The sequence below is a fragment of the Lepus europaeus genome, chromosome 9 (assembly GCF_033115175.1).
Source record: "Lepus europaeus isolate LE1 chromosome 9, mLepTim1.pri, whole genome shotgun sequence".
NCBI lineage: Eukaryota > Metazoa > Chordata > Mammalia > Lagomorpha > Leporidae > Lepus > Lepus europaeus.
The window spans coordinates 36,026,659-36,054,037 of NC_084835.1; the positions used below are offsets into that span (position 1 = coordinate 36,026,659).

The 27,379-nt window shown below is 42.2% G+C and overlaps 1 protein-coding gene and 1 long non-coding RNA gene across 4 annotated transcripts in view; one reads left to right on the forward strand and one right to left on the reverse strand.

Moving 5' to 3' along the window:
- The window catches only part of PTPRG (protein tyrosine phosphatase receptor type G), a 777,325-nt gene extending 752,482 nt beyond the window's left edge, over positions 1–24,843 (forward strand). For all 3 annotated transcript variants that reach the window (XM_062201187.1, XM_062201189.1, XM_062201188.1), the window contains 10 exons: positions 1,607–1,779; positions 3,499–3,634; positions 4,122–4,268; positions 6,025–6,118; positions 6,922–6,998; positions 7,489–7,617; positions 11,055–11,201; positions 11,893–12,035; positions 19,800–19,935; positions 20,499–24,843. In XM_062201187.1, coding sequence (XP_062057171.1) covers positions 1,607–1,779; positions 3,499–3,634; positions 4,122–4,268; positions 6,025–6,118; positions 6,922–6,998; positions 7,489–7,617; positions 11,055–11,201; positions 11,893–12,035; positions 19,800–19,935; positions 20,499–20,645 — 1,329 coding nt within the window. In that variant the 3' untranslated portion in view covers positions 20,646–24,843. The remainder of the gene's footprint in view (positions 1–1,606; positions 1,780–3,498; positions 3,635–4,121; positions 4,269–6,024; positions 6,119–6,921; positions 6,999–7,488; positions 7,618–11,054; positions 11,202–11,892; positions 12,036–19,799; positions 19,936–20,498) is intronic.
- Positions 3,577–27,379, reverse strand: part of LOC133767071 (uncharacterized) — a 52,317-nt gene continuing 28,514 nt past the window's right edge. Inside the window, exons 2-5 of the long non-coding RNA XR_009866801.1 lie at positions 22,087–22,165; positions 6,760–6,954; positions 4,115–4,227; positions 3,577–3,839 (exon numbers count right to left, since the gene is read on the reverse strand). This is a non-coding gene — a long non-coding RNA (uncharacterized LOC133767071). The remainder of the gene's footprint in view (positions 3,840–4,114; positions 4,228–6,759; positions 6,955–22,086; positions 22,166–27,379) is intronic.

Below are 27,379 nucleotides of genomic sequence, written 5' to 3' on the forward strand. Positions count from 1 at the left end.
ACACTCAGCAAATATGGCAGCATCTGTTGATTTAACTTTTTAATTCCAGTTTTTCTGACAGCTTTTAAAGCATTGTTTCCCAAAGAGTATTCCAAGGAATACTAGTCCTGTGAGAAGCTTCTAAAAGGCAGGTTCTGCTGTCGAGTAAGAATGGGAAATGAATGCTACATGATAGGCTTCTTTGAAATTTCCAGTGAGTACACGGGATCAGAATGTTAGAGTAAGAAAACTATGCTTTTGCCTTGTGTTTTCGGATGTGACTTAGTAAAATCCTTCTCTGTAGAACTACCTTCCTGAGAATCATAGTTAGAGGAAACGCTACTTGCAAGTTTTCTCCATTTCTCTGGTTCAGAATCCATCATAACAGCAATTGTAGACCATCACAGTAGCAGAAGCTTATTAAGAAAATGTAGTCATTCTACAGAGGCTTGGATAGCTGGTGTCTATAATCTCAGATCCCAAGATATATGTATATTTTTTTTGGGGGGGGGGTCATCTTACACACCTTTGAGAATGTGATAAAATTGTAGCGCCCTTGCTCTTGCAGAGGTCACACTGGCTCAGATTTGTATATTCCGTTTTTGTGGCTCTGAAGCCAGGCTGCCAGGATTAATAGTCCTCCTTCTACATGTGGTTATAGCCAAGGATGGCAGAACTAGATGACAAGCAGCGGCACTGTATTTATCTTCTCTTGAATGTAGCTAGCTGCTGGTTCAAGTTAAGTAATGAGTAGTGTAAAACCTAGAAAGCCCATTACGCATGGAATGCTTGAGGTATTTAAACAAGACCTACCTACTCTTCTTTCAGAAGCAGGTGAAGTGAGAGAAACAAAGTAGGAACTTCAGGTGTTTAGCACCTGGCAAGAGGTAAAAGAAACGTGAGACGGAAGAGAATTTAGAAACTGAAGCTGTAGTGGGCCTTGGTAGCACAGGGTTAGATGCCCTCTCAAGCTTCCGTGGCGACTCATGACCCTGAGTCATCAAAACAGTAATTTTTCTTTAAGATACACAAGTTCATGTATTTCACCTATCGATTTAGGAACACAGTGATCCTTCCACCCTCCCCTCCCTCCTGCCCACAGTGCAACCCTTCTTCCTCCTCCTCCTCCTCCTCCCTCTCCCATTCTCACTCATAATTTGTAATATTAAAACATAAGAAAACATCATTGCAAGGGATCTATTTGGGGAAACGTGTTTTCATCCCAAACAGGTAAACTGCAAAAAGGTAGGCCATTTAGAGGACAACTACTTTGAAACAGAAGTCATTCTGAAAGTGACAGCTCGGTCGGACATGGCCTCCACGTCTGCAAAGGGAGAGTCTTCCAGGATCTTGGAGTTACTTCCTGGAGAGTACCACGCAGCGAGTAGCACTGCAGGACTGACCTGCCATGGAGACGGCGAACAGAGCCCTTGTGGAAAACCACAAAGTGCTCATAGAGTTCTGAAGCAGAACACTGGCATGAGATGTTTCTCTTGGTAGTCTTGAGAGTCTTGTCTAAGAGGTAGTGATGGCTGCCCCGACGACACAGGTTAGCTCAGGAATTAGTGATGAGAGGGAATGAGATCAGAATGATGTCGTTAACTTTTTTTCTTCTCCTTCGTCCTAGGGTCAGAAGGGAAATCCCAAGGGGCGTCAGAACGAAAGGGTGGTGATCCAGTATCACTACACGCAGTGGCCTGACATGGGCGTTCCTGAGTATGCCCTCCCGGTTCTGACTTTCGTGAGGAGGTCCTCGGCAGCCCGGATGCCAGACATGGGGCCGGTGCTGGTACACTGCAGGTAGGGCTGTCACCTCCCCCCTCCTCGTGCCGGGGGGTCAGCCGCTGACGTTGGCAGGGCAGAGACGATCCTGAGTCACAGTGACGGTGCCACTGCTCTGTTTGATGAAGGGGGTAGACGAGGGCATTAGGCCTTGAGAACTTACACCACAGGGAGTCAGCCCCTGCTTTGACTTGGGATCCGTGAGGCCTGTTACACAGACAGGCAGATTTAAACAGAAAGAGAGGGAGAGACAGAGAGAAAGGTCTTCCTTTTTTTTTGCCCATTGGTTCACCCTCCAATGGCCGCTGCAGCCAGCACACCGCACTGATCGGAAGCTAGGAGCCAGGTGCTTCTCCTGGTCTCCCATGCGGGTGCAGGGCCCAAGGACTTGGGCCATCCTCCACTGCACTCCCAGGCCACAGCAGAGAGCTGGCCTGGAAGAGGGGCAACCGGGACTAGATCCCAGGGTGCCGCAGGCGGAGCATCAGCCAAGTGAGCAGTGGCGCCGGCCCAGTTACATCGTCTTAAAATAACTATATTCCCAGCACAGTCTTCTTAAACATCCCAACCAGATATATTTCTTGCCTTTTTACAATCATCTTGATTACTAAAATGCCCATTGCTTATAAAGAAATTGTAGGTTGAATCTAATAAACAAAACTTTGCACAGCAGATAGAGTCTGAGTCTGTGTGAATGGCTTTTCTAAAGGATGCCTCTCGATAACAGCTGTACTCTAGATAAAAGGATTTTACTGTAGTTTAGATGTGCTGTATGAAAAGCACCAGAAGTCTGGTTTCTGAAGCCGGTTTTCTTGTATAACTTTGTTAAAAATGCTTTCATTGTGTTTCCATTGCAAGTGCATTCCTGACTTTGTTTTTAAACTTCGGTATGCCAGTAAGGGATGCTAGTTACTCTGATGTAGGTGGCATTGCTGCATGGCATTTTCTAAGCATATCTTTTGAACTGTTCTCCTGAGGACGCTGCTACATAGGAGAACTTAGCAAGAAAGTAGTTAGGAAGTCCATTGCCAAATTCATGGAGGACACTAAAATAGACATGAAAGCCTATTGAACAGCAAAGCGTAAACAGATTCCTGCTAGATGGGATCCTACTGTGGCATTCTGCCCAGAGTAACCTGGTCTTTGGTATTGCAGGATGCAGACTTTCCAGTGTGTGTTCTTTAAACAATTAAGGAACACTGACTGTCCTATAGCTAGAAAAACATCCCTTCAAACAGGAACTTACTGCGTGTATTAGTCTAAGCGGCAGACTCGGAGAGTTGTGCAAAAATGGGTTTATTGAAAGGATAATGGCTGCTACCAGAGTCAATTACTGGGAGAGGAAGAGAACCAAGTTACAAGTGTCAAGAACAAGGAGAAACTCCCCACAGGAAGCCTCAGCAGATCTGGTTCTGGTGTCGAGATCCCAGCTACTGTGCCCGACACTTGTCTGTTCTCACAGCCATGAGTTGGTTTCAGGCCTCTGCCTCAACTTCAAAGCAAGGTGGTGTCTGCTTGAGCTGCCAGGGAGGCTGAGGAGGCAAGCACATGGGTTTCCTTCAACTCTGTTTCTATGCAATACATCTGTCTCCTCCTAAGATGGCAACAATCCCAGTATTTTCCCAGTGCTACCCAAATGAATAATTAAACAACAGGGTTATTTCTGAGTTCATTGATATTCAGATTGTAATTTTTCTAATCTATGGTTAACAAGTTTGGTATCCTCATTTCTTACAGTGCTGGTGTGGGCAGGACAGGCACCTACATTGTAATAGACAGCATGCTGCAACAGATCAAAGACAAAAGCACAGTGAACGTCCTGGGATTCCTGAAGCATATCAGGACACAGCGCAACTACCTCGTCCAGACAGAGGTAAGCAGTCTCCGGCAGGGCCCTCCTGGGATGCCAGCACGCCCTGGGACTGAGAGTTGAACGATACTGAGGAGACAGATGTATTCTCATAGAGCTTGAACAAGGTTGTGAGCAGAAGATAGGCTGACCGTGGTCTACTCTTAGGACCGGTCTTCCATTTCTGTGCAGATCTTAATATTCGGGTTTCTCAGTGACCACAAGTGCCCTTTGGAAGCAGACAGAGTTACATCAACAGCTAGTTCTGATAACAATAAAGCCCTTCACTGAACCTACTGGAAGTTTCAGGCCCAGTATGGCATCCAGAGCTACCCTTAAAATGGTCTGTACCCTAAAATAACAATGGAGAAGCAAGGATAGGAGTAAATAACATCCCCATAAATGCCTGCAGGAATTCCCTCCTAAGGGCAGAGTTAAGGTTGACTTTGTGAATGGGTGGCCACCCCCTTAAGAGCCCTCCTCCGTGACTAGCAGAGATTGTACCTTTTAGGAGCAGTACATTTTCATTCATGATGCCTTGTTGGAAGCCATCCTGGGAAAGGAGACTGAAGTATCTTCAAATCAGTTGCATAGCTATGTGAACAGCATCCTGATACCTGGAGTGGGAGGAAAGACTCGACTGGAAAAGCAATTTAAGGTAGTAGCACTCCAACTAAACTTCTTTACACAGAAGCAGGGAGGTAAAAGGAGGCCTTGAGTTTGGGGGTCATGTTTTCTTTGCATTCACCTGTGCACTAAAATGGATTCTTTGTTGTATTCCTTAATATGATGCATAGGAAAATAAAGTGTGACCTTTGTCAGTGAGAAGTTTTGGTGTTTAGGGCCAACAGTATTGTGCTGCATTTTCTAAAGAATGCAGTCCATCAACTGCCGGCTACAGTTCTTCTTCAAAAGCAGCTATTTATAGACATGGTGGCCTGAACATATCCCTGGAAAATTATTCCAGAAGATAACGGAGAAGCTAAACGCTGCTGGAGAAAACTTTTCTCCTTAATTGTTGGTCGTTTCCTTTGATGAAGACGTTAAAGTGCAGCTAAGGTTTATATGAAATGCACTTGTGTGAAGATACAAGAGAGGAGCTGTAAGCACGGTTTCATAGTAATTTAGATCTTTCTCCCATTACTAAGTGTTTTCCAGTTTTTTTGTATAATTTTCTATATGGAGTTGCTCATTTTGTGTTAAGGTGGAAAGAACAGGATGAGTCTGTGCAGTCCTAGTTTCTGTGGTTCAGACTTTGTGGAGACTGTGCTTACACTGAGGTTCCAGTGAGGGTTTCAATGAGACTGCCTGGCAGAGTATACAAAGTGTTTCCAACTGTCCTCCTGCCATCCAAACTACTGCCAAATAATCTGAGGTAATTAACAGTGGGAACACAGGGTATCACTTTACAAGTTTAAAAAGAGGTCTTACAAAATGATCATTCTGCCTTTTCCATTTGTGTGAAACAAGCTTAATTCCCAATGCCAAAATGCTGCAAAATTCAAAGCTGTACTATAGCACCTGTGGAAATCATTTTTAAAGACCTACATGTTCATTTGAAAGGCAGAGTTACAGAGAGAATCTTCCATCTGCTAGTTCACTGCCCAAATGCCCACAACAGCTGTGGAAGGCTGAAGCTGGGAGCCAGGAGTTCTTCCAGGTCTCCTGTGTTGGGTGCAGGGACCCAAATACCTGGGCCCTCCTCCACTGCTTTCAGCAACCGGGATTCAAACTGGCACCTATATGGGATGCTGGCATCACAGGTGGTGACTTAACCTGCTACACTGTAGTACCAGCCCCAGAGAGTCTTGTGTGAAGTTACTACCTTTTGGCTATGTACAATGTGAAACATAAATGATTTTCTTGAGTAGACTTGGGTCACAGAAACTGGAAAGAAAATTCATCAAAGAAACCAATCCATTCAGTTAGAAACCAGGGAATGGGTGTTTTTACAGGGATAATCATTTTAGCATTCAAGTAAGAAGAGAACAATGAAACTACATCCAGGCCCCATAGCAGTGGTACTGAAACCTTTGTCAGAGACTGTTGTCCAACACCTCATTACATCAGGCAGCTCCACCCCATAGGAGGGTCAGTTTGTGTCCTCCTCTTCCTATCCAGCTCCCTCTCATGGCCTGGGAAAGCAATGGAAGATGGCCCAAGTGCTTGGGACGCTCCAGGCTTCGGCCACTGCGAACATCCAGGGAGTCAACCAGCAGATGGAAGAGCTTTCTCTCGGTACCTTTCTGTCAAACACAGGGCTTGGCAGTCAAAGACAAGGCTACAAGCAGAGACAGAAAAAACGTTCTTGTTTATCAGCAATAATCTGATTATTGGTATTTTTGCCACAATTGTCAAGCAACTGTGATCAGGTGTACCTGTGAATGAAGACTCACATGTTGCTTTTCTTGCAGCTGGTCACACAGTGTAATGCAAAATATGTGGAATGCTTCAGTGCTCAGAAAGAGTGCAACAAAGAAAAGAACAGAAACTCGTCAGTCGTGCCATGTAAGACCTTAAAATCCATTAGACGTTACGTGTTGGGTGAAGAGGCAGCTATGACCAAAGGGAAAATGTTCTTAGTTTAAGGCAGTTTGCTGAAATCGGGACCAGCAAGTGGCTCGCTCTACGTGATAATGAGCTTGAGCTTCACTTCCCCTGGAAATGCAAGCATTAGGTCATGTTTATCACATAGGCCCTCGCAAAGAATGATACACCTGTTATCACCGAGGCAGTAATACTCCTTGAAAATTGAAGAGTCCTGAAAAATCTGTACAACGCGAGGTCCCATCATTAAATCATTCTGGATATTGAATGAAACCGAGGCACTACTGATTGCATATAAACTGCACACAGGGTAGATACAGGCGTGGCTGGTCGTTGGAGAGATTCAGCTCTACTGGAAAACACCACCGTGTCCGAAGCCCTTCAAAGGAAGAAAGCTAGGAATGGGGGCTGCAAAAAGAATACTGTGTACTAAGCTGGTATAACTGTAATGTTAGCAAATTAGGGTCAACTGTGATTGGACACGCAGTCTGTCCTAACGATGCAGTATAGGTATACTCTGAGTGACAACCCTCCCGTAGTAAAAACTCCACTTCTAAAATACCTGTGTCCTCCTGGGGATGTGCAGCAGAATCTGCTTTTACCTTCTGCCTTTCCTGGAATGTGCAAGCAGCTGAAGTATGACCAGCAAAGCTGCCGCAGGGGGAGCCAGTGGACCATCCTCTTCCCCACGTCCGTCTCAGAAAGAGCCGCTGGTTGTCGTGTGTGATAAGGCTAATGTGGCGATTTTGTTTTTCCTCTGATAGCGGAGCGTGCTCGAGTGGGCCTTGCACCGTTGCCTGGAATGAAAGGAACGGATTACATTAATGCTTCTTACATCATGGTGAGAGTCAGCAGCTAATTACAAATAAATTCAATTAAACTGAAAGGTGCTAAAGAGCAGATACCACCTAGTGAACGACTGCATTTTCGAAATCATTTCTCGATGGGTAATAGCAGAAGTATCGAGATTTCTGTATCTTGAAAGTCGTAACAAAAGCTTCCCGATCAGTGGGGGTACAGAAAAAGAAGCAACATGCTTCTTAAGGAATTAATTTTCTTCTGTATTTCACCCATCTAGTCTTTGCATAACTGTTGAAATGACTGTTCAGTAAAAACAGCAGGGGTATACGGAAGTGAACTGCACGGGGAGAGAAAAATTGTCGGCACAGTGGCAGCAGAAGCACTTCTGAACAGTAGCCAAAAGTACTGAGTGCGTCTCCCAATTACTGTAATGTGGTCACAACGATGCTGATTTCATGGGTGTATTTTGCTATCCCCAAAGTTAGAATGAAGCAGTCATAATAACTGATTCTTTGTTTTTCCCACTAAAGGGCTATTATAGGAGCAATGAATTTATTATAACCCAGCATCCTCTGCCACACACTACGAAAGATTTCTGGCGGATGATTTGGGATCATAATGCACAGATCATTGTCATGCTGCCAGACAACCAGAGCTTGGTAAGTAAAGCACATCTGCTATATATTAATGAGCCCAGGCGGCTACAAGCATAAATTACTGTGCTACCTTGCCATGGGGCTGTGGTGTCTGCATACTGCTAGCGAGCGGAACTCCTTGCATCCTCTCAAGGTTCTGCCCGTCTCCATGCTGGGACTGGAGTCTCTGAGGCCAGGCATAGCACCCTCCAACGGTACTACATGTGCTCGTATGGTAGGTGGTTTCCAAGAGCTCTTCTCTGCCACCCAAAAGAATATTGTACCAGCAGGACGAATAATGTATTAGAGTCTGCCTCTTCTTCAGGGAAGAGATAAGGAAAGGCTACTGGGTTCCGGCTTGAAGGCCGCTGTCAGACTCTGAGGAACCTCGCTACCACTTTGCCCTCTTTCTCGAAACAATACAAGCAAAGGGTGGGTGAGTGCCTGTACTCTAATCTCATGCGTACTGGACTTGCGGAATTAGCTGAAGTGACCACACGGACATGTGAGCCCACGGAGGCAAAAACAAAACCCAAAGAGGGTCTGCCTTCACGAGTGTGGGATTAATGAGTTTTTTCATCACGAAAGAACAGCCTGTGATTGAACCCTAGTCGTGATGACATGCATTTGACTGTGTGCCCAGTCAGTGGGAACTTCACGTTGCCGCCGCATTCTGCTCCAGCTTCAGAATACCGAGGCTGCTTCTGTATGATGGAATGGCAACAAAGTTGAGAATCTTAGGCTCAAAGCTGGAGTGTAAATTTTCAAATTAGCTGGCAACTGGGGTCTATTCTGTTTGGCATGTGGAAATGGGAGGCATTTAGGGTTGTGAAAACGTTCATTTGTTGGATGAGTCAGTATTTTGTTATTGCCACTCACCACGGCACATCCACCCAGGAGCACCCCAGCCTGGGGAGGCTAGGGGGAGAGTGACTGCAGCGTGCTACAGATAGCAAGGACGCTAACACCAGCCCCAGAGCCTGGCATGGCCTGTGTCCTGGGATGGATCATGGCAGGTTTTCCTAAAGAGGCTGCTCTTAATAAGCAACAATGCAAAAAAATCTACAGCTATCACTTTACAACACCACAGTTCCGTGCGTAGCCCCAAAGTCACTGGTTCTTAGAAAACCACCGTTACCTCTCCCCGAGACCAGAGCGCCTGCTGATGTAATCTTTTTAATATCTCTGTTATAAAGTGTGTTTCTCTCTCTTCTACTGCATTTAGAATTCCTTTGGTAGCCTTTAAGCTAGTTTCCTATTAAATGCATTACAATTCATCTTAAATCGCTCTCATTATTCCACTATGGAAATTAAGGTTCAGATAACTTTTATGCAGGTTCACAGCTGATCCAAACCTTATGCTTAATCTGTATACATACTAGTTAAACTTAGCTACCCTGTCCGTCACCACCTTATGTCTTTAATACCGGTTGAGAGGGCCGTACTTGCATTTCCTTGGGCAAACATACTAAAACCCACGACAGTTACAGACTTCTTTTGTATAGACTAAACCCAATTGCTAATCTGTTTCCCCTTATGCTGAGCTTTAAAAATAAAAATGTACTTGGCAATAAGTTATATTGAAACTTGAAAGGGTGATAAGTCTTATTGGACTGCTGGCTCATTTCTGATGCAACCATGCAAGATTAAACAAAGCCTTCTTTGTTTTGAACATTATTCAGAATTATTTTTGACTTCTAGGAGAGTAACTAGGCATTTTCAGGAAAATGCCCATAAAAATCTACATACAACAGGCAAACTCTACTGTATCATTCCAGCTGATTTGAAAGGAGGGGTGGGGATGTGTGTACCGTCAAAGTAATTGTGTTGCTCACAAACTCTGGTATATGCGACAATTAACTTTTTCTTGACCATGCAGAGTTTGCAGGGATAGGATTCAAGTTCCTAGCCGGAATATCTATTTTTAATCTTAACACGGATAAACATGTAGAGCTTGCCGCATTCAAGGCTGAAAGACTCTGTTAGGAAATGTAACGTTGACAGATTAACTTTGCTTTTAAAGCGTGCCTTCCACTTAGGGCCAACAATCTTATTTACACACAACTGCCTTCCCAAAAGGTTCTGTCCTTTACCAGTAGATGGGTGATTTTAGACCATTTGCGGACTTCTGTGAGCCTTGAAGTCCTCATCCCTGCCCTATGTGTTCATTTCCATCATATGATTTAAAGGCAGCAAAAGACCAGATGACGGCAAGGAATATGAAAAGGTACTCAAAAGCAGCCAGAGATACCATCTCACTCCTACTGGATTAACTATTTGCCAAGAGTCAAAGGAGAAGCAACGCTGATGAGGGTAGAGACAGGAAAGGGGGGAACTGTTGGACACTGTAGGTGGGAATGTAGACTGGCACAGCCACTATGGAAAAAGAAGGTTTTAAACAGTTTTTAAATAATTTTTTAAGAAAATTTAAGATACAACTTAATACATGAACTAGCAGCCCCTCTTAGGCGCACTCCTGCCCTCCCCTATTCATTGTAGCATTTTTCACAATCATCAAGATATGGAAAGAACATAATGTCTGTGGATGGAGAACCACATTAAGAAAAAACTATTCAACCCTAGAAAAAGAGATCTTGCCATTTGTCACAATGTGAGTGAGACTGAAGGGCATGATAGTAAATAAAATAAGCCCGACAAAGAAAAACATTGATGATATCCCCTGCATGTGGAATCTAATGACCTTACAAAGCTGGAGTCCAAAGCAGTGGCTACCAACAGCAGGGACTAGGGAGGAGAGGAGGACATGTTAGTCAAAGGATATGTGTATGACATAGAAATCTAGATAGCTAATGCCCAGCATTTAAAATTCAGGCTCAGTAGACTTTAGCTGCTCTCTCACATGCAAATCAATAGCTATGTATTTTTAGAAATATTTATTTGCCTCACGATAGTAACTTTTTAATATCTAGCGATATCCCAAAATATCATCTTCTATATCTTTAGTGCACACAATAAAAATTAATTTTAAAAGCAATCCTTTACCTTACTAGGCTATTATAAAAATTAAATAAGATGGCTACATTTATGACAATCCTTTGCAAAATGTTACTCAGCTGTGTAATTGTTTACGTAAGCATATGCAACCACCATTAGCACATCTTGGCTGCTTAGGCACCATCTATGGACTGATGTCTTACAGTGTCACTGACTTAGAAAAAAACAGAATACTTCTCCACTGGAGTATGACACCCCTTAGAGGGGTTGTTAACGGTGACAGTTGAGAGATGCTAAGAAATGGTTATTATCAAAATGCATTTTTAAAAAGGACACACTAACCATCCACCTCCACATGATTAGATGGGGATGTAATCCTATCTATCACAATTTACCATCACCCTCAAATTATCTTTTAAACTTGAGAAATCATTCTACAAGGAAATTTAAAACACATCTCCCACCGCACTGCAAAGCAATTTTTTTTTCTTCCTTGGTTCCCAAAGGCAGAAGATGAGTTTGTGTACTGGCCAAGTCGAGAGGAATCCATGAACTGTGAGGCCTTTACCGTCACCCTTATCAGCAAAGACAGACTGTGCCTCTCTAATGAAGAGCAAATTATCATCCATGACTTCATCCTGGAAGCTACACAGGTAACCTGAACCTCAGGGCCTACCTAATAGGCAGACTCGGACCCTGGACCTTCCTTCTAAGTAATAAGAAAGTAATTTGCCACCCTCCAGACAGGCCCAAGCACTTGAGTGAGACTTAATTTGGAAAGCATACATTTTCCTTTTTTCTTCCTTCAAATATTTGCTTTTTCCAGCTGGCTAGATGAAATGTAACCGTTCCTCTAATACAGCATGCATACAAATAGGTCTGCTGACCTAATTATAAAAACAATATACTAGAGCTCAGTATTTTCTTGCCATCAGAAATGCAAGCCTTGAAATGCGCTGCAGAGATAATACTGGGTTTTTTGTTGTAAATATTTTGATGCATTGCAACTAGCTTCCTGTGGGATATGTAAGAGCGAGGACCCCCTTGCATTAGCAATTTAAATGATGATCCTCCAACCCCTTCCTTGTTTTTTCTTTACCTTGATGGCTAACAAGACAGAGTAGGATATGAAGTCTCACAGGTTATTGTCATTTGAGATTTTGGCCTAAACAAAATAATTTACTGTTTCATTACCATGACCAGCTACTCCTGAGTATTTTTATTCCTATCAGCAACCGTGTGGTTAACCTAACTTTGTTCAGAGTTACCTGCAACAGCCTGCGCCAAAGAAATCCTACATGAAACAGGATAGGCTGTGTGTGACGCACGTTATGTTGGTTCTAGGATGACTACGTCCTCGAAGTTCGGCACTTTCAGTGTCCCAAATGGCCAAACCCAGATGCCCCCATAAGCAGTACCTTTGAACTGATCAATGTCATCAAGGAAGAGGCCTTAACGAGGGATGGCCCCACCATCGTTCATGACGAGTAGGTATCTCTGTACTGTTTTTCCAATTCAGACATGTTTCCTGTTGATTCTTTCTTCTCTTTCTATTATAACGAATCTTAAAACTCGTCCTCGCTCAGCTTGTGACAGTTCCATGCTATTATGAAAATGTCCAAGTGTTCTGCTTCTGTTTCTATTGTAATATGTCAAAACCTTCCAAGCCTTTAGGTTCACTTAGAGTAGGTACATCTTAGGCCTATGAAAGTAGACTTAGATGCTTCTTGAGGTTCTGTTTTATTACTAGTTAAGTATAAATTAATTAGTTATAACAATTTAACATAACTCTTTTTACATTAATTAAGCAGCTCCATTTATTTTAAATCTTTATATTGAATTTTGACAACCGCATGTTAGGGAAAGAACCTTTGAAACATAGGATTGACTTGGTATGTAGGGTAAAGTTACTCTTATCATTAGCTTTAAAGATTGTCATTTAATGTCTTTTCAGTTTTACAGTACTACCTTTTGGGAGTCAAAAGTAAAGAACATGGACCTTCACAGAGAACAAATAGCTTGTTCTTGATCTCAGAGTGATGTTAGAGTCCAGAGGGGCTGGGGTCCAGTAAGAAGGAAAACACCTTATGGAGGACAGAAGTTGGTAGTCAGATGTGTTAGCCTGGCTCATTTAGAACCTTAAGCCACTACAAACCATATTATACATCCTCATTTCTACCTCAGTTCAGAGATAGCTCCCTCAGCACATTCTCAGTGCATACTTTATGCTCAGTAAATTGTCAACTACTTCCTCACAGACTTCACCTCAAGTGAGAATGCCCTCCTCTTCTTGAAGTAGGCCATGCTAGTATCTGCTTAGAAAGAGTGACTATTTGGCCGATGCCGCAGCTCAATAGGCTAATCCTCCACCTTGCGGCGCCGGCACACCAGGTTCTAGTCCCGGTCGCCCCTCTTCCAGGCCAGCTCTCTGCTGTGGCCCGGGAGTGCAGTGGAGGATGGCCCAAATGCTTGGGCCCTGCACCCTATGGGAGACCAGGAGAAGCACCTGGCTCCTGCCTTCAGATCAGCGCAGTGTGCCAGCTGCGGTGGCCATTGGAGGGTGAACCAACGGCAAAAGGAAGACCTTTCTCTCTGTCTCTCTCTCTCACTGTCCACTCTGCCTGTCAAAAATAAAAAAATAAAGAGTGACTATTCCCAAATGATGGCCTGAGTCTTAATCAGATAGGATAAAAATTAAATAGAAAAACATTATAAGGGAGGGTGTTTGACTCAGTGGTTAAGATGCTTCTTGGACACCACATCCCATATTGGAATCTTTGGGTTCAAGTCCCAGATGCACTTCTGATCCTGGGAGGCAGCCAAGGATGGTTCAAGTACTTGGGTCCCTGTCACCCACGTAGGAGACCCAGACAGTTTCAGGTTCTGGGCTCAGACCTGCCTGCTGTGAGGGAACCAGCAAATGGGAGATGTGTCTATTTTTCTCTCTCTGCCTTTCAAACACAATGGAAATAAATAAATTCTACTTGAAGCGTCACTTTAAAATTGATCCCTGCAAAAGTGGCACAGCGTCATACACCAAGGTAGTGGCTATGAGTCATTATGTAGTTACAGCATCAAGTTACGGACTGCTTTTAGCTTTTTCCCTCACTCGTTTGCATCAGCTGCTACCAGTGCCAGTCCTGGCCCAATTCTGTGGCTGCGGTTATGTTAACACTCTGAGGAATTCTGTGCTGAAGTCAGTCGTGCACCACCACCAGTTAATGCTGCTTGCTCTCAGGCCCACACCCAGAAAGGGCACAGTGCTCCAAAGACCAGCGGCCTGATGAAAAACCACCTACAGAAATGTGTTAATTCACTGATCTACCACCCACAGGGAATACGTTGAGTGCATAGAAATTATTTTTCTACATTGCTCAAAAGCAATCTTAAAACATTTTTGAACAGTTGCTGAAATCCTAGTGCAACACTCTGAACAACAATTGACTTAGTAGTTTGACCTGCTTTTTGTCCCTCTAAACATCTCTTCCTGATGGCTTACAACCACTTAGTTGTACCAACCAGAAACACGCCAGAGTCCCTTTGGAATCCTGTTCACCTCCACATTCAGCTGGCCTCTAAGTCTCACTGGCACTTTCGGACCTTAAAATACACTTTTCAAATCCTTTCTAATCTAGTCTAGGTTTACTTTCATAGCTCTCAGGTACATCCTATACCACCTTGCCCTTGCTAATGCTGTTTCCTCTGAGTGCTCCTTCATTGAACACCTAATTCGTAAGTCACTCTCTTGGAGACCATCTCCACCTCAGCCCGAAGATACTAATTAACATCATAAACAGGGGCCAACTCGGTGGTGCAGCAGGTAAAGCCACCTGGCTGCGCCACCAGCATCCCTGATGGGTGCCATTTGGAGTCTTCCGATCCAGCTCCCCATGTTCCTGGGACAGTGGCAGAAGATGGCCCACGTACTTGGGCCCCTGAATGCACATGGAGACCTGGATAAAGCTCTTGGTGCCCGGCCATTGCAACCATTTGGGGAGTGAACCAGTGGATGGAAAATTTATCTATGTATCTCTAAACTCTGCCTTTCAAATCAGTTCTTTAAAAAAAAAAAAAAAAAAAAAAAAAAGCCAGAGAAAGAACCAAATAACCCACCCTGCAAAATATAGTTTGATTTTACCTTTTAATTCTTTATAATTAAATTGGCAAAGGAAGAGCTAGCATGTTTTTTCCTGCTTGAATTTGACTAATGAAAATAGTAACTCCAGGAAGGAAAAAAGCAATCTGCTATTTATCTATGATTACACTAAAACAATTTCAGAAACGTTAATTTACTCAGGTATGGTGATGTCTACTTTTAAAAGTTCTTTCAGAATTTTACACGGAAATAATTGTAAATAAAAAGCTTGGGATTACTTAAATATATCAGGAAGGAAACTGAAATGGAACAAAAGTGTTCATGTGTTTAGTACAAAGCATAAAATATGTATTTTTTCAGAGCCGGTGCCATGGCTCACTTGGTAAATCCTCCACCTTCGGCACCCCATATGGGTGCTAGATTCTGTCCCGGTTGCTCCTCTTCCAGGCCAGCTCTCTGCTGTGGCCCAGGAAGGCAGTGGAGGATGGCCCAAGTGCTTGGGCCCTGTACCCGCATGGGAGACCAGGAGGAGGCACCTGGCTCCTGGCTTCGGATCGGTGTAGCTCCGGCCATACCAGCCAATTGGGAGTGAACCAACAGAAGGAAGACCTTTCTCTCTCTCTTTCTCACTGTCTATAGCTCTGCCTGTCAAATAAAAACAATGTATTAAATGTATTTTTTCAAAAGTAGGCATTTGAAACTATGTACAGCTTGACTCATGGACTACTGGACATTTAGCCTTAGAAAAGAATAAAGATGAAAAGCTTTAGTGAACACATGGTATGTGCTGATCTGTCCAGTTACTACACCTGAACATGCTTAATAACAGTACCCACATCACAGGGTTACTGTGAGGATTAAGGTGTTACATGTGAAATACCTGGCAGAGAGTTAGTAAAGAGTACTGTGTGTGATGTTCTAATACGTGCCTAAGAACTGAATGAAAGGAATGAGTTCTCCAACTATTAGGGCCCACCAAGCCTTGACTAAGACTACATTTAAACACTAATACAAAGAAGATATAATGGAACCTTGATTTAAACAGAAAAGAAAGGCTTAGCACCAGATTGGACAATTATATATTGGCCAATCCTACTTACTTGAATATGGATGCAAAAATGTAAAAAAAAAAAAAAATACAATCTAATAAAAGAACTGAACATCCTTTTAAAAATCAGATTTATCCTGCTAGTAAAGAGCTGGTTAAACATTACCAAAAATCTGTCAGTGAAGTCAGGACATTTTTGAGGGAACTTAAGAAAAAATTGCATGTTGAAATAACAATTCATGTCCCTCCCTTCTAAAGAACACACTTTTAGCAATCTAAAAATGGAAAGCATTCTGCTTGATAACTGCTATTTCCCAGAGGCCAATAGCCAATATTTTTATTCAGGAACTTGATCATTCAAGACACAACCTGATGCCTGCTGTCACCTCCAGTATAGAACACTGTTTAAGTTCCTGCCAATACAATACAAGCTAGAGATATAATAAGCACGAAAGTTGAAAACAGGCAAAACTGTTACTGGCAGCTAAAGATATGGCCAACTACCTAAAAAATCCACACATGATAACAACTTAAAGTACACCCTATGAAAATCAGTAATTTTCCTATACTTCAAGTCATACTAAAGACGACCTTGTTAGGAGTAACAGAAACTCACCAGTAGTACCTAGGAATTAACCTAACATGTGACCAGCAAAGACTGTGGAGAAAACAATCTAATCTTTTGGAAAGCCATAAAGTGCCGGAAAAGTGGAAAAACAAGTGACACGAGCAGAAACCTCAAAAGTACAAAGAAGGATATTAACTTCCTCAGTTCCATCTGTGCATTCAGTTCAAACTAATAAAAAGTTTTGTAGTAAGTTAGGGAGGACCACAAAAGAAGTTGGAGGTGGAAGGTATTTGAAAATGAATGTACAAGTAAAAATGAAAATAATATATATGTGTAGAGCACTAAAAACATTTATTATTAAATGATGTAGAGAAACCCAGGACTATGACAGAAAACTACTTTACCAGATATCAAAACCTATTTAAGAATCTCAATTCAAATGAGAGGTACAAAATAAGGATCAAAGGGTGAAAAAGTTTGGAAACAGCCACGTGCTTGATAATAGGGCAGGCAGTACTGATAAAAGCAAATTACTTCATAAATGTCAGGAGGGTCAGTGTCTGGCATGGTGCCAAAGACACTGCTTCTGCCACCAGCATCCCCTCTTAGAGTGCAAGAAGTCAAGTCCCAGCTCCACTTCTTATTCCATCTTCCTACGAATATGCACCCTGGGAGGCAGAAGGGGATGGCTTGAGGACTTGGCTCTTGACACTCCTGTGGGAGATCCAAAATGAGTCCCAGGCTCCCAGATTCATCCTAGCCGAGCTTTGGCTATTGCAGGAGTATGGACAGTGACTCGGAATGAAAACTCTCTCACTCTCTCTGCCTTTTAAATAAATAATTTTTTTTTTTAAGTAAAGACAGCTGGTTACCACTGGCAAAATCAGTAGAATGAGATCACCCCTTACACTGTAACAACAGTAAGATTCAGATAAAGTAAATAATTAAATGAAAAATAAAACGTAGAAGAGTATCTTTAAAATATTGGGCTACAGCATTCTCGAACTAAATCCCAAAAAAGCAAAAGTAAAAGATTAAGTATACTTCAGTTCAACAACAACCAAAAAAGACCTTAAACAACCTGAAGAGTCTTAAGAGATTGAAGTGCAACATATACTATAGTTACTCTAACTTATACTTCCATTCAAAAGAGACAAACCTAATAGAGGGGCCGGTACTGTGACACAACGGGTTAACGCCCTAGCCTGAAATGCCGGCATCCCTATGGGAACTGCTTCGAGTCTCAGCTGCTCCTCTTCAGATCCAGCTCTCTGCTCTGGCCTAGGATAGCACAAGATGGCTCATGTCCCTGGGTCCCTGCACCCACGTGGGAGACCTGGAAAAAGCTCCTGGCTCCTGGCTTCAGATCGGCATAGCTCTGGCCATTGCGGCCATCTGGAGAGTGAACCAGCAGATGGTTCTGTCTGTCTGTCTGTCTCTGTGTGTGTGTGTGTGTGTGTAACTCTGACTTTCGAATAAATAAATAAATCTTTAAAAAAAAAAAAAAGAAACCGAATAGAAAGCACACAGGATATATCAGGCAGTTTTCAAAAAGGAAGATACATACAGTCAATAAATACAAAAAAATTTAGCCGGCGCCGCGGCTCACTAGGCTAATCCTCCACCTTGCGGCGCCGGCACACCGGGTTCTAGTCCCGGTCGGGGCACCGATCCTGTCCCGGTTGCCCCTCTTCCAGCCCAGCTCTCTGCTGTGGCCAGGGAGTGCAGTGGAGGATGGCCCGAGTGCTTGGGCCCTGCACCCCATGGGAGACCAGGAGAAGCACCTGGCTCCTGCCATCGGATCAGCGCGATGCGCCGGCCGCAGCGCGCTACCGCGGCGGCCATTGGAGGGTGAACCAATGGCAAAAGGAAGACCTTTCTCTCTGTCTCTCTCTCACTGTCCACTCTGTCAAAAAAAAAAAAAAAAAAAAAATTTAAAAAAACAACCTCCCTGAGAGTCAAGCAGATGCAAACTTTAACAACAAGAAAAAAAGTTTCACCCATTAGATTGGCAAAATAGTCTGAAATTTAAAATGAAGACCACAAACAATATTCTCATGCTGAGTGCAACATGAAGAGGTAACAACCACATAGGGAAGAAATACGGCAGTATCCTTAAAACCAATAACAGGCATACCTGTGACCCAGCTCTTCAACTCATAGAAGACACAAACTAGCCGGAGGGGAGGCAGTCAATGTGGTATGCTTTCCATGGATGGAATAATGCAAGGTACTGAAATAATATACAGTACAACACTTTTTACCTCTCCAGTTGATTTGGTAATCAAAAGGGATTTCAATCTTATTTTCCCTCATATGAAATATGTAGAACAGGTGCAGTACTTCAGTTAGACATATGAATTCAAAAGCTGCATTATTCAATGGTTTCTAACAAAATAGTGGGACAGCGCATGTGAAACGCAGTGTCATTTTTACCCCTGACCCACAATGCCACTTAGCATAGATGGAAGCTGTGTGCCATCACAGGTTCCCATAACAACTAGACTTGCAAACCTGGCCTTTTTTGGGTGTCAAGCAAAAACATCCCTGTTTACTTTTTCCAAGGATTCTGTATAGAGTGCTCTCATTTCGAAAATTCCATTTCGGTGCCAGAAAGAATTAGTTAATAAGAAACTAATTTTGAGAGCCCGCGCCGCGGCTCACTAGGCTAATCCTCCGCCTTGCGGCACCGGCACACCGGGTTCTAGTCCCGGTCGGGGCACCGATCCTGTCCCGGTTGCCCCTCTTCCAGCCCAGCTCTCTGCTGTGGCCCAGGAGTGCAGTGGAGGATGGCCCAAGTCCTTGGGCCCTGCACCCCATGGGAGACCAGGAGAAGCACCTGGCTCCTGCCATTGGATCAGTGCGGTGCGCCGGCCGCAGTGCGCCTACCGCGACGGCCATTGGAGGGTGAGCCAAAGGCAAAAGGAAGACCTTTCTCTCTGTCTCTCTCTCTTGTCCACTCTGCCTGTCAAAAATAAAAAAAAAAAAATAAAATAAAAAAAGAATTAAAAAAAAGAAATTAATTTTGAAAATTCTCTGACTTGGTTTTGAGCCACACATCTCCATTTGTTATTCCTCCCATCTCAGAAGTTCCAGTTAGCTTTTTGGGATGAAAAAAGTTTTCAGAGCCTTTCATCCACTGCCATTTGTCCAAACGCTGAGGTTCCCTTCTACCATTTCTCCTATTGTACCTCCCAACTCATTCCCAACACTAAATCTTCTATAGCCCTCATTTTTTTTTTTTTTGAAAGGTATAAAGAGAAAGATCTTCCATCTACTTTTAAGCCTCTCCTTTACCATTAGGTATCTAGTGACACATCTGATAACCAGTTTGGGAAATCTCACATTGATAAACAAACATCATCTTTGTGCTAGCTTCCAAATCCTTCTCCCTATCCTGCATTTCATTAATGTCTGTCTTCTAGAACAGATGTCAATACAAGTGACTCAGTTTCTCAAAAAAGAAATGCATGATGGTGATTTCTTTCCAGTGTATTCAGTCCCTTAATAAATCTGAAACAGTGTCTTCCCCCCTCCAGGTACGGAGCAGTTTCAGCAGGAATGTTATGTGCCCTCACCACCCTGTCCCAGCAACTGGAGAATGAGAATGCTGTGGATGTTTTCCAGGTTGCAAAAATGATCAATCTTATGAGGCCTGGTGTCTTCACAGACATTGTAAGTAATTTGCTTATTTGAAAAACCTGGACAGCACTGGCCAGCGCTCAGACTCCTACTTTAGAGCAGTGGTTCCGAACTGGGGGTAGTTCTGCCTGCCACTGGCTGTTTGGCAGTGCCTGCAGCCTTTTCCGACTGTCACAAATGCAGACAGAAAAAGGAACCCTGGCATCTAGTGGATACAGGTTAGCAATGTTGCCAAACATTCCAGTGTGCACAGGACAGCCCTGGACCACGTCTAATGACCTGGCCGAGGCTGAGAAACCCTGCTTCAGAGTGCTCGGTGTTCTCTGATTGTCAGACACAGATAGTCCCTTTTTGGAATGAACTATGTCAACCTGGAGAACTGGTCCCAAGTTAACAGACATAAAGGACAGGAAGAAGGTAAGGAACTTAATCATCAAGGATTTGAGTGAGCTTGTTCAGCAGTGTCTTCACTAACACTTAGGCTATTCCAGTTTCTCTAGGATGTTTTTCACAGTGACATCTTTAATCGGTATTTCTACCTGACATAGAATTACCCAGGTGTTCTCTGGCTCAACTGTCTTCCTCTTGTTTTCCAGGAACAATACCAGTTTGTCTATAAAGCAATGCTCAGCTTGGTCAGCACTAAAGAAAATGGAAACGGTCCCATGACAGTGGACAAAAATGGTGCTGTCCTAATTGCCGACGAATCAGACCCTGCCGAGAGCATGGAGTCTCTGGTGTGACTGGAACCCTGCAAGGGCGCTTAATTTGTAAACTTCTTGAAGACTGAGAACTTTTTTGAGGCCTTTTTTGCCAGACTCTAGGTTATACAATAACCCAGTTACTTTTTTACACTGATAAAAGTTTTGATATTTATTTTTTGCCATTTTATGTCTTAATGGTATCCTACTGAGCATTTGCACCTCTGTTCATTTCACACAGTGAAACAGTTTTACCTAGTTTGCACTATCTGATCAGTGTTACTGCCTATAATCTAATACTAAAGCAAACCCTGACGTGACATTCCATGATAGTACACGCTACTCTTTTAGTTCAGTACAGTGCAGGTCTTTGTTCTGACAGTGAATCTTGATTTTACTTTGATTATTGCTAAAGCAGTTGCATTCTACTAGCAGGCAATGCTCGACTTGTCCTCACTCCTCCTCTCCTGTTTTTTTTTTTTTTTTTTTTTTTAATTTTTGTTCTCATTGCTGTTGGTTTTGTTTTTGTTTTAAGGCATTGCTCAATACTGTATGCCTTCTGTATTTTAAAGGAGTGGATGAGCATTTACTTTTGCAGAACAACAGGCTACCGAAAGCTCCAAGGATGGTCTAGTGAGGTCGTGGCCTTGAAAACAGTTCCACTGACAGGGTTAAGAGATTCCATAGGACATTAGAAGGCTTAAGGATTGCTTCAGATGAACACTTCCTATTAGTTGCAAAGTTATATTCAAATCTTAAAAATTATGTCAAAATAAAAGACAACTCTGTATTATGGCTTTCACGGTAGCTATGTGGACAGTGTGTGTTATTTCCATTTTGATTCTGAAGTAGCTGCACCCTAAATTCAGGGCTGTCTGAAAATAGACAGATGGGAATATTTTACACAGCTGTGAAGCCCTTTCTTTACTCTTCACTAAGGTTTCTTGGCTTATAACACCATACCTCATGACAGATAGAAGAATGAAAACTTTTTGCTGTACCATTCTGAAACTAGTCCTCTAAGAGTTCCCTATTGCTCATATAGATGTCTAATAAAAACTACCTATATAGTCAAATTCTTTCCTTTCCTTTTTGCCAAATGTCTCATGCTAAATATCTGGATCCCATACAGTCTACTATTTCAAATTAAATTGAAAACACTGTATTAGCAAGACTCTTGGGACTAGCTACCCTCCTACACATAGCACACCTGATTTGGAAAGAGAACCAGAATCATGGAGGGAGGGAAAGGTGTTGCTATACACGTTCAAGCAATTTTTAAAAGAGACAGTTTTGTATGCTTTTGTGTACTTTAGCCTCCAGAACAGACACACTAGAGGAAAAGACGCCTGTAATCGGTAGAGCCCAAGGAAGTGATGTGACTTAACTTCGGAGCTATATTCACGCTGCAGTACGTAATAGGAAAATTCAAAGCACGTCTAAGAAATGTCAGTAGAATCTGTTAGAAATATAAGCTACTTACTGTGATTCATTTCTTCCACTGCATGTTTGCTTTTGAGGGATGGCTTCCAACAGAAGCGAAATCCTCTCCAGAACTGGGCCTGTTAAGAAGAAGAGGATTTTGCTTAGTTTTTAAATGCCTAGTATGGCAGTAAACTTCAACAAAGAGGCCACAGTGGCTGCTGTCAAACTGTGTGAGTAGGCATGAAAGCATTAATGATGATCAGCACCGGAGGAGTTTTTCAGAGTAGTGTTGGAGGACCAAAGAGAGTCTACAAGGCCAAGTGCAGGGGCTCACGTGCACAGGCCAGGTCAACAGAGTTCTCAAGAACTGCCTAGCCTGCTAGGTTAAGTTCACTTTTTCATTACACAGATTCAACCATGCGAGAGTCTACACTTCAAAAACTGTGTATGTGTCTTAAGAAAAAGTGTTCAAGTGTTACTAGTTTGTTACGTTAGAGGTGCTAGATGACATGGATACCTTTTCCATCTCCCTGCTCCCACCAGGGGTGAGAGAGGAAGCTCCATCTAACACAGGAAAGCTTGAACCTAGGAACATGACATCTGCCAGAAGGCAGAGGGGGATCGGGAAGGCAAAGGCTTCAGATTCTGGCCAGAGCTGGACTTTTTAGCCAAGTAAGTGATTTTAGCTGTACAGAGTATGGAATTGAGCACAGTGCACTTGACATTAGGAAGTGACACTGAAGTCCCCCTCTACCTTTTTTCCTCATAAAAGTATCCATTAGTTGGAAGTCAGGTAGCACATACTCCCTTCTGAACTCAATTCATGGAAATGCCTACCCTCCAACACAAGTCTGTGACTCTCTTAGTTTCAGAATCATGATAAATAGACAGCCAGTAAGGTGGATAAATGCATTATTAAGATGGTTGAGAAGTTCTCTGTGAGCAATTTCTGTGTCAACAGCAGACTTGAACCACAGCCTACAGATGCTGACCTGCTGGCCTACGGAGCAGTTGCTATTTGCGCATCTTGCCAAAAGAATCCAAACACACTTCAATGAGGATAGTGACATTCGGCAGTCCCTCACTCGCACCACAGAGTATATCCGATGACCATTCACTAGTTACTGGCAAAAAGATGCTTCTGTCTTTCCAGAGGCAGAGAGTTTCAAAGACAACAGCGTCTTTGAAACACAAGCACACTGCTTAGTAAATAAGGTTATCATCACTTGCACTCGGGGTGGGGGTGGGGGGTAGCTACTGCAGATTAATGTGTGCTTTCTTATAAATGAAGACGAATTAGTGTACAACTTTAGTTCTAGACAAACAGAATGCACACATCAGAAAAATCTGAATTGCAATGACGACACCAAGTAGCCATGCTGGACATCAGCAAAGAGACACCTGTTACCTTCAGAAGAGTTCTTTCTTACATCTGACCACCATGATACCTCTAAAAGGTAACATCTAGATTTGAAGGAGGATAAGTTCAATTGGTTTTCCTAATTTTTATGCCTTGGAGTTTTTATAGTCCGTTTCATGTACAAAGTCCAGCAAGGTCAAAGAAAGTGTTTAGGCTGTTGGGATTTTGAGCCCAGAGTGACATAGTGAAATCAATAAATAACCTTACTTATTTTATAAGAACACAGCACAACTGCCTTGTTATGACTTTTTTAATGCATATATATTGTATTTAAAACTAAAATACAAATACCAATTTACCAAAGACACATATTACTAATTCTAAGCAAAAAGAATTTAAAAACCCAAACTCACCCTAATTTCTGAAAAAATAATCAAAACATAAACTTTAGTGGTTATAATGGAAAATGCATTTTCAACTCCTACATTCTAAAAGTGATGTTCCAATGGTGCCAGTGAATTTTTATATGAAGGGAAAATGCCTGCTTTTTTTTTCTTTTAACAGCGCTAATTACATTTAACCCTTTGCACTTTCCCTTTGTTGTCACTTAACATACAGGACATTAGCTTTTCTTATCTCTAGAAAGAAGGCATGCTACAAATAGAAAGGAATTGTAATAATGATATTTGGCCACTACTTTGTCTTAGCTGTTAAACTGTTTTTAGTATTTTTGTTAAATATTTGCAAAGGGAAGCATTTTCTACAGAGGATAATTAATTTCAAGAAAAATATCTTGAGTTTTACGAAATAAACATCTCCAAAAAAGGAGACAGTCAATTTTATAAAATGTCGCAACTCTCCAACATTTGGGGTAGTGACTCCTTTTTTGTTAAGGCATTTGAAACTAGCAAGCAGCCATTGTTTCTAAAGAATCTAGCCTTCATGTTAACTCCTGTTTCGTTCACTTCACTCTGAAATAGCTAAAAATCATTAAAACTGTAAATATTTTGTTGCTTGGGTAAACATCTTCTGGGAACTTTGTATCTATGGTATATAATCATAGAATTTTATATTTTCATATAAAGCTAATTTTTTTCTAGTTTCAACTCTGTCATAGTTTTTTTTTTTTTTTTCTTTTCGTGGTGGATATGTGAATTCAACTTTCTGTGTATTGAAGTAGCAAGAACCATCTTTGCATTCCCAAAGAATCCAACATGTGTTATTTCTTTGAGGCAGTGATTGTGAAAGTTGGGTTTTCCTTTTTAATTCAATTACCATTTGTGCAATAGGAATTAGACATAATTGGTCACTGAATCCATCTGTTGCATTGACCCATATTGAAAAAGTGATTTTTTTCATTTGTTCCAAGGGGGGAGGGGTTTTGTAACCTGAAATTTTTCCCTTTTTTCTTCTGTTTAAAACTATATCAAATCATTCTATTATAGTGTTATTTAATATGTAAATTGTATTGCTATACATAAAATAAAGTATGGTTTTTGATGTATTCATTGTGTGAAGCATTTCTATGAAAATGTCTACAGGCAACAAAGTAAGTTACTATTTTTCCTTACCAGATCCCATCAGTATCCTCCAACCCTCAGTTTTCACAGCAGTAAAACACACAGAAGTAGTCATCTTTACACAGGCAGGAAACTAAAAAGCAGTGTCCTTGCTATGTGGCTTTATCAGTGTTTTTCTTCTTTAGGGAATCAGCAGTGACACATTTACTGCATTACTGAATCAGACTTCATTCTGCTTTATGACTGCACTGCTAAGTTGTAAACAGAAATGCCATTTGCTCTCGCATGTCAATTGTGTTTGTAGGAACTTGTCCGTGTCAATACTGAGAGTGTACGGTCAAGGAGCGGTCCTGGTATACTAGTCCATTTTCTAGCACTATAATGAGATACTTGATCTAGGTACTTGATAAAGAATAAGAGGTTTCTTCAGCTCACAGTTTTGGAAGTTAAAAGTATAAACAGCATTGTGCTGGCTCTGGCCAGGGCCCATTTGGTAACGCACTGGCATCAAGATGGCAGCATGTGCATGAGGCAGAGATGACAAGGTGACACAGGAAGCCAGAGCACCTTTCAGAGACTAGACTTGTTCCTTAGGAACCACTCTCCAATAGTCTTAGCTCTCTCAAGAATAACGAAGGTTCCATTACAACTGTGTTAACCCCCTTGGTGGGAAGCCATGCCCCACAAGGATCTCAGCTATCTCCTACTAACTCCACCTCTTAAAGATTCTGCCTCCTCCTAACATCACGACGATGGGGAGGGAGGGATACAGTTTGACATGAACCTTTGGGGGACAGATCACATCCAAACCATAGCACCCAGCTTGGAGAGTGAATACATACTGTATTAGCACAACTGCTTCACAAAGAACCGAGACACTTCCAACAGGTACCCAAGACCTGACCTTGGCAGATTTGCTCTATCATTCTCTCTTGACTTTCAGGGCTCCAGCTAAGTTTCTGAGCTCTCATTAGTAGCACCCCATTTTTCCTTTCATGGAGCTAAGTGCTGGTATCTCATTCTCCCTAAGTAGCCAGGAATTGAAAAAACAACAGAATTTCTCTGAGTATGTGGAAACACAATTATATCACAAAAGAGTAAGGCTCTCTGATTATACAAACCTAGTCTCCCTCAAATTATGCTGTGGCTACTGCACCACTGTGTATCACAAAGGACACCACAGGTCACAAGTGGATGCCCTGCAGACTGTGTTCAATCTACAGAGGTATCTATCCCCTATTCAGAGCGCCTGGATTCAAGTTACAGCTCCGCTCATGATTCAAGCTTCACGCTACTCCACATCCCGGGAGTTGAGTTCCTGCTACACACAAGAGACCTGCAATGAGTTCCCGACTCTTGGCTTCAGCCCAGCATGGCCCTGGCTTTTGCGGACAGTTGGAAGGAAAAAACCAGTAGGTGGCAGATTGCTCTCTGAGTGTCTATGCCTTGCAAATAAGTAAGTTAATAGTTATATTGGTCTTCAAGCATTAAAATCCTTTACAGCATGGAGCAAAGTTGGTTCCCACATTCCTAACTACCTTTAAGTCCACCCACAGATGATTCCATTAAGTAGCAATTATGACTGTTCAAAAATAATAAACCAATTTTCTATTCAATATTTTTTAACTGTCCAAGATAGTAGCAAAAACAGAGCTTCCTTATCTAAGAGTGGGGTGGAGAAACAGGAGTGCAAAAATGGAGCCCAAAGCTCCATTTTTAAAAAGCTAGTTATGAAACTTTACGATTTAAAACCAAGGCACTACTAACCATCCCTGCATTCAGAGACGGGAATACACACGCTGGCTTTGTATTTCTGCCTATGCTGATGAAATAGCATGAAGGCTCTAGAAAATGAGAACCAGAAGCTGGTTGTTAGCAAATTAAAATTGGCTTCTGTGATTATGAAGTTTGGCAGGCAAGACAGAGCAGCATCTTATATGAATCTAGCAATTATGCTGCTCAAAATTTTAAGAAGAAAAAATAACTTTATCAGACTTGTAATCTGAAATATTTGACTTTTGTAATTAACTGGCCTATATATAAAGTAATTATTTTCCTTCCCCTACATACTTGCAAGATGTGAGGTTAGCCTTTGTGGCAATATCCAGTAGGACTTGCAAAGATTACAATATTCTAAACCAGAAGCATCTTTAGAACTAACTATGTCAGAATCCGTTCCATAAGCATTTGCTGAATACTGACTAAAAACCACATGTTAATTACTTTTCCATACAGAATGTAAAGTCATTGGCAGAGGCACCGGAACTCAAATGAGGCAAAGATTACTATTTAGTCTTACAAATTAGCCCTTCAGTTTATTCAAAATTATTTACTGGGCACTATAGTAAAGATGGTTTTCAGGGAAAGAGTACAAAAAGCATTTGTGCACCAGAGTGAGCAAACAAGTAAAACTTGTAGCCACAGATGTTCCCTATTGCTTACTATGCTCACAAAATTACATGTATTCTGTA